This window comes from Pteropus medius, unplaced genomic scaffold, assembly GCF_902729225.1.
Source record: "Pteropus medius unplaced genomic scaffold, Ma_sr-lr_union100, whole genome shotgun sequence".
Classification (NCBI taxonomy): Eukaryota; Metazoa; Chordata; class Mammalia; order Chiroptera; family Pteropodidae; genus Pteropus; species Pteropus medius.
This window is the reverse complement of record NW_024348527.1, coordinates 1,225,643-1,233,262: the sequence shown is the minus strand read 5'-3', so window position 1 is coordinate 1,233,262 and position 7,620 is coordinate 1,225,643. Positions and strand designations below refer to the sequence as shown.

Here is a 7,620-nt window from a genome sequence, read left to right as displayed (position 1 = left end):
AAAAAAAAAAAGAAGAAGCTGGACCATCTTCTTACACCATATACAAGAATAGACTCAAAATGGATTAAAGATTTAAATGTAAGACCTGACACAATAAAACTTTTAGAAGAAAACATAGGCAGTAAACTCTCTGATATTACTAACAGGAATTTCTTTTCAGGTATATCTCCTCTGGCAAGGGAAACAAAAGAAAAAAACAAATGGGACTACATCAAACTTAAAAGTTTTTGTACAGCAAAGGAAACCATCAACAAAACAAAAAGACAACCAACTGTTTGGGAGAAGATATTCGCTAATGATACATCTAATAAGAGGTTAATATCCAAAATTTATAAGGAACTCATACAACTCAACAACAAAAAATCAAACAGTCCAATTAAAAAATGGGCAGAAGACCTGAACAGATACTTCTCCAAAGAGGAAATACAGATGGCTAACAGACATATGAAAAGATGCCCAAAGTTGCTAATCATCAGAGAAATGAAAATTAAAACCAACCTGTCAGAATGGCTATCATCAATAAATCAAAACACAGCAGATGTTTGCAAGGATGCAGAGAAAAGGGAATCCTCATACATTGTTGGTGGGATTGCAAATTGGTACAGTTGCTATGGAAAACAGTATGGAGGTTTCTCAAAAAATTAAAAATGGATATACCTTTTAACCCAGCAGTTGCACTTCTGGGTATTTATCCAAAGAAAACCAAAACAATAATTTGTAAACATCTATGCACTCCAATATTCATGGCAGCACAATTTACAATAATCAAGATATGGAAACAAACTAAATGCCCATAACAGATGATTGGATAAAGAAATTATGGTTCATATATACAATGGAATATTACTCAGCCATTAAAAAATGAAATCCTGCCATTTGCAATGACATGGATGGACCTAGAAGTTATTATGCTGCGTGAAATAAGTCAGAGAAAGATAAATATCATGTGATTTCACTTATATTTGGTACCTAAGGAACAAAAAGAACAAACAAAAACAGACTCACAAGTATAGTGGACAATTTGGTGACAGACAGAGGGGAGGGGGTTTGGAAGGCTGGGAGAATGGGGCGAATGGTTAAGTACGGATTAGTAGTTGATAGTTGGACACGGGGAGCATGGCAGAGGGAATGCAGTTAGCATTAACATGATGGCTAAGTGGAGGGCCAGGGGAGGGAGGGAGCAATTTGAGGGATTGTTTTATGAACATTATAGATGTCTAACCAATATACTGTATACTTGAAACTAATTTAAATAAATAAATTTATATAAAAAAGAGTCAAATGTTCATATTTCATTCCTTTTATTTTCAATGTACAAAACTGATAGCATGCTTATTACTCAGAGAAGAGGTGAAGGTAACAATAAGTCAGATTGTACTGATTATGTTTTATCTGTGTTGGCACAGTTTATATAATATTTAAGAAAACAATCATCTGGAAGGAATTGCCTCACGTCAACACAGCTAAGTGTTCTGGGAAACCAATAAAGAAAATGGTTAAAACAAATCCCCCCAAAACAGAATACAATATACTCTATAGTCAACACAGGCTTGCTAACTGCTGAAGAGGAGTGTGTTAGATTTTAATGAGGTTTTAAAAATGTATTACAAAAGCATAACAAGCTACCTGTAAAAGAGCAATTGGATGGATATTTTAATGGAAAGTCTCTAATAGCCTCAAAACGCAAAGGGACCGACACACTGCAGCTTCAATTTGCCTCATTGCACACATCTGTATGACATTTGGAATAAACAGGGACTTCTGAGAAATTGGGACAGGGGATTTACCTTTTTGTTCCTGGAGTCAAAAGCAAAATTCACACCTCCTTACTCATCCACCCTTCTATCCCTGGCCTGGGAGAAAGGGCTGTGGTTCTTATTTCCCTTTATGGGCCTGGCTCCATTTGGTGCATCCTCTACTCTACTCTGGACCAGGCCAAGTTGTAGGTCTCTGGCTGAAGAGGGAGCTGGCAAGGAGAAAGTGATTTGTCTAGGACCATATGAAGTTAAAGAGCCCCTCTTGGCTGCTGGCCTTTAAGCCTACCTAAGCAATATGGGGCCCAGTCATCCTCACTTTCAAAGAAGTCAAAGTTCACCCTGGGCTACTGACCGGCACCTCATTTCAGCTCTGTTGCCTGCCTAGACATAGTGGGCCTCCTTGAAGAATGAGGGCTTGTTCTAAGCAGACTTGATTCTTCCATGAATGCTTAGCCAGAGAATCTTTTTAAATGTGGAAACACTGGGTTCTGATTGAAGCCAAATAATGTGTGGTGACCTCTGGACACAAAAAAATGATGTATCAGCTATTATGAAGAGCCTTCTGATCAAGACAGTGAAGAAAGCTCCAATCTAAGAAAGTAGTGGCCCAGCAGGTCTTTCTGAGGTAGCCATGAATAGTCATGCAAACGGTAGCACCAGGTTGACTGAAATGCAATGACAGATCTCAGCAGGGTGGGATTACTCATTGGGTAACAAGTGTCCAGTAGTTCAGCCCAAATGAGACTCCAATGTATAATTTGACAGATGAGCAAAAGGGCTTAGGCCTTCCTTCTTCAGATGGTTTGGGTTTGCGATGTGATTGTTGTATGGGGGAGGGAAGGGCTAGGGACAGAGTGGGAGGTGCCACCCTACAGGCTTTTCATACACACCTGGCAGCGGCTGACCCGAGTGTGAAGCTGCCCAGCTTTCAGTGTTTCAGGCACAGGTTCCTCCCCAAACTGCTGTCTCTCCTCCACTGTCGTCAACCAGAAACTGTACTTGTTGGCAAAGTAGTGGCAGGTGCCCCGGGCACCATTGCACTCAATAAAAGGAGTGGTGCGAAAATCCTCTAGGCAGGAGCCAGGTGAAACCAAGGACTGGCCTCCACCCTCGGTGCCAGCGGCCGTGTGCTGAAACGGACAGGGGTGAGGTATGAGCTGTGCCCGTGGTACATGATGGATGCTCTGCTGCTCCAGGAGGAATGTGTGCTTCCTTCCTAACCTCAGGCCCCTTGACTTGGCCCCAGAATCTAGCTAGCAGACCAAAGGCTATATTTTAGGACCTAGACAGCTCATCCTTCCTTGTAGTACCCTCAGGGTCAGAAGGGCTCTACCAAGCTCCCTTGTGCCCCCCATCCTACTACACATGAGCAGTGGCCACATCTCAGCCAGGGGTTCCCAAACTGCTGTTGCCCCTCTGAGTTCCAAGGTGTGCTAGGTGCCGCATCCCCCAAAGTCCATGGACAAATAAGTGAGAGAAAGGCCGAATTAAGGAAAATTCAGTAGGTTTCAGAATACAGTTCTCAGAATCCTTCATCTGCTCTAAGCCTCTGGTGGTCTACATCAAGAAGGGGAAGAGCGTGCAATACTGCACAAAGTGGTTAAGCCATGTGCCCCTCCCTCCCCATATCTATTAATAGCTGCTACTCTGAAGTTACCTTCATTAGAATTTATATTTTCAGTCTGTACCACACCCTTTAGGGCGACATGTGGAGTTTGTTATCTGTCAAGAATAAGTAGGGCTCAGATTTGGCCTAATGTCCTGGCCCTCACTTCAGTGGGCTCCATCAGCAATCAATTTTCAGGATTTCCTTATCAGTGCCACTTATGACCTGATAGTTTCTGTTCATCGTATCTATAGACAGCAGCCCCCTCTCTCTACTTCTATCCTTTCTCCCTTCACCTTAGCTGAGTTATTATCTGGACCACAGGAAGTTGGGGAGAGGCCTCATCCATACCTGGTCAGCAAATGGCCAATGGGACAAATGCCCAAGTTGGATTCCTAGAGATACCTCACTATGTAGAACTGTGAATAAATGAATCGTCAAAGTTTTCCTCATTTTGGTCCTCAGGTAGAAAACTTTCTAGCACAAACAATGCATTACCCTGCCTTACTAAATGGCAGATACTGTATTTTATACTTTGCAGATGACCCAGGCTTGTCGTGAACGCTGGTTTTTGCATTGGGAGATTATGCATGGGGCCCTGTACCAAGGGACACAGCTCATATAGTTCTTGGGTGGCCTTTGAATCATTTTCTCCCTTTTTTCTCTTTTAGTAGGCATGTCTCACTGCTTCAAGATGGCATTACTAGACAGTCCAAAACCCACCCTTACATGTTTTCAGGAAAATACAGATATTCTAGTATGTTAGAATTTTGTGTAAAGTAAGAGTAAAGAGATTCTAAGTAGGGGTTTAAGAGCACTCCCATGAGCAAAGCATGTGAAATTTCATGCATAGCTTCTGAACCATTCCTTGTGGGAGCCCAGCAGCCTTTTCTCCTTATTTCCTTGTCTGGGTGGTAGACAGGACAGAATGATAGGGTGCTTATTACATTGGTACAAACTGCCCAATTCACAGAGAGAGCAAAAAGGAAATACCCAAGGTAGATATAACAATATGAGGACAACTGTGGCTATGGTAATTCTTTCAAGACTCTTTCACCCCTGGCAATTCAGCAAAAGCTCTCTGGTTAGGCAGGTACTTCAGTGGGTGCCACATGGGTTTTTCCCCAGAAGTTATCTTGCCCTAAACCTGACATTTCACTCATTTAATGTCCCCAGTTATTTATGGAATGTCATATGAGGGACTTGATGCTGCCTTGGGCTTACAGATGTTCTCAGCCTTTTCTTAGCAAGGTGCACAGCCTGGTCGGTCATTGCTTTCCTACCGAGATGGCAAGGCAACAGAAATCCCAGTAAGGACATGGAAGCAGCATGTTCTCAACTGAGCTTTTCAGGAGGAGGTGACAGCAGATAGGGAGACCTGGGAGTGTGGGCAGAAGGGAGGGAGTGTCATATCTAGCCTGACCAGTGAGAATGTGTCTTGTCCCTGAGTGCGGCAAACTGTCCATCCAGATAGGATGTTTCCTCCTTCCCTTGCTTGTGGCGTAACTGAAACATGCAGAGAGATGTCAGGCCCTTTGCTGGTGATTCATAGATAGTCTTACCCCTCAACCACAGGGTGAAAACTGTTCCTTTTGACTCATGCCCGTAATTAGTTGTCATTCATGCTGAACTGGGCTCTCTGGTCTTTAGCATTTTTCTCCCTTTCAAACTCTGTGGTTTCTACCGTGTCCCTTGAGCCTGGGGACTAGTCTGGGGGACCCTCCCAGAGCTCTCTGCCCTCTGCCTCTACACTGGGGTTTGGGGAAGTACAAGGCCTTACCATGAGGAAGGAGTACCCGATCCAGAGGCTGCGCCAGCCCAGGGGGCACTGCGGGATGGTGATGTCCTGGCTGTGCACAGCAATGGCTTGTGAGGGAGCTTCACACACTGAGCAGCGGCTGATGTACTGGGGGATCTGTGTCTGGCCAATAGGCATCATGGGGATGGGGGCGGTGGTGGAGAGCCAGTAGGATTTATCATTGCGCCTGGCATAGTGGCACACTTCGTTGATGTTGCAGTAGATGAAGGGCATGGTGCTGAATCGGGGCAAGCAGGAGCCAGCAAACCCTGGAAGGAGAGAAAGTGTGCAGAGTCAGAGCTGGGACTATGCCCAGGGCAACTAGAACTGGACTGGATGGTGGTTTGGGTTTATATTCAACCACTTTTACGAGAACACCAATGCCTCTCCTTACCATCCTGGAACACTGTACACACATTGATGTGTGTTTATTAAATCCTATTTTCAATGCACCAGGGATGTTTGATAATGAAAATAATCTTTTCGTAGACTGAATAATTACTCCCTAATTAATCTGCTTTGCAAAACCACCATTTAATAGTGAGTCTGCATCTCAGAGTTAGCACACCTGTAGACAATACAATTCTTGAGTAATTATCCTTGCCCTACAGGTCATATCATTATTACTACTACTAATCACTAACAGTTAATAGGTGCTTAATATATGCCAAACATTGTTCTAAGCTTTTTACATTTGGTTATTCATATAATCCTTCTGTCACTTCGAGATAGGTACTAGATTAGCTTTGTTCCATTAAGAAGAAAGCAGAAGCTTAGAGAGATTGAATAACTTCTTCCTGGGTACATGGTTAGCATTGGAAGCCAGATCTGCCTGACTCCAGAGCTGGAGTGCTCATGACCCACTACCCAACAACAGTGGGCCCACAAAGAGCTGGGAGGAGTGAAATCAGTGGCTCTTGGTCTTTGTGAGGACAGATGGCCAGGGCTGGCTGTCAGAATCAGTACCTACCCAAGTCCTGATTGTGGGCTTTCTCCTGCCCCTCCACGAACAGCAAGCTGTAACCCACCCACAGCTGGGTCATCCCCGCAGGGCACAGAGGCACCTGTTGTGACTGGCTGTGCTTCACCAAGGTGTAGCCCACTCTCACGCTCTGTCCAGGCAATCCAGCCCTCCCGAAGGGACCCTGTTTCCCTGGAGGTCCTGAGAGGGAAAGAGCAGAAAAGGTGTGAACCAGGTGCAGCCAATAATAACAGCAGTTACTCACTTTGTGCCAAGCATCAAGCAGGGCATGTTATGTACACCTGTTAACTTGATCCTCAAAACAACATCATCACCCCAATTTGTAGATGAGGAAACTGTGGCTCAGAAGTCTCACAGCTAATAAATGGTAGAGCTAGAACACCAACTCAAATGTACAGCAGTTCCCCCTTATCTGGGGTTTCACTTTCTGCAATTTCAGTTACCCATGGTTAACCACAGTCTGAAAATATTCATTGGAAAATTTCACAAATAAACAATTCACAATTTTCAAATTGCATGCCGTTCTGAGTATCATGATGAAATCTTGCACCAACTGCTCCATCCTGCCCAAGATGTGAATCATCCCTTTGTCCAGCATCTCCATGCTGTGTATGCTCCCTACCCATTAGTCACTTAGCCCTTTCGTTTATCAGATCAACTGTCTAGGTATCACAGTGCTTGTATTCAAGTAATCCTTATTTTGCTTAATAATGGGCCCGAAGCCATTCATATACCTTTTATTACAGTATTTTGTTATAATTGTTCTATTTCATTATTAGTTATTATTGTTAATCTCTTACTGTGGCCTAATTTATAAATTTAACTTTGTCATAGGTACATATGTATAGGGAAAAACAGCATATATAGAATTGAGTACTATCTTCAGTTTTAGGCATCCACCGTAGGCATCGGAATGTCTCCCCCACGGATAATGGGGGACTACTGTATCCAGTTATAGAGTCACCATTTTAAAAAGCATGCTATCTGGCTTTTCTCCCATAGTCGCCTGACTTTGGGTCTATATGGGGATGGGGGAGCAGAAGGGGGCACTTCTTGGGCTGGCCTTGCAGACTCTCATAAGAAATAACCTGCAGAATCAGAGGCAGCAAAAGTAGAGTTAGGTTAGCAGGGCAAAACTGCATCCTCCTCTCCTGCCCATGGTGGATGATCATAGTACTTTCCCACTGAGCCTCAGAACTGTACTCTACTCAGGACAACTGATTTGACATCTTTGATATTTAAAGTGGGAGGTAAGGGTAAGTAGCAGAACAGCCATATCTGATCTCAATTTTCTTATCCCTTGAACCACTTGCCTCCCATCCATGGCAGAAACCCTGAGTAGAAAAGTGGAAGTGCAGGGCAGGGGCCATGCTATAGAATAAAATTATAGCACTTCAGATCTAGAAGAGAATCCAGAAAATAGATTTGGAGCAGTACTTTTTCTTCAGGAATATAGGGCTCTAATTCTTCACAGGCT

The 7,620-nt window shown here is 43.6% G+C and overlaps 1 protein-coding gene across 1 annotated transcript in view; it reads right to left on the bottom strand.

Annotated features, from left to right (window-relative positions):
- Positions 1–1,284: 1,284 nt before the first annotated feature.
- The window catches only part of COL4A6 (collagen type IV alpha 6 chain), a 303,300-nt gene continuing 296,964 nt past the window's right edge, over positions 1,285–7,620 (bottom strand). Inside the window, exons 41-44 of the mRNA XM_039879752.1 lie at positions 6,664–6,761; positions 6,132–6,323; positions 5,144–5,430; positions 1,285–2,887 (exon numbers count right to left, since the gene is read on the bottom strand). Coding sequence (XP_039735686.1) covers positions 2,627–2,887; positions 5,144–5,430; positions 6,132–6,323; positions 6,664–6,761 — 838 coding nt within the window. The 3' untranslated portion in view covers positions 1,285–2,626. The remainder of the gene's footprint in view (positions 2,888–5,143; positions 5,431–6,131; positions 6,324–6,663; positions 6,762–7,620) is intronic.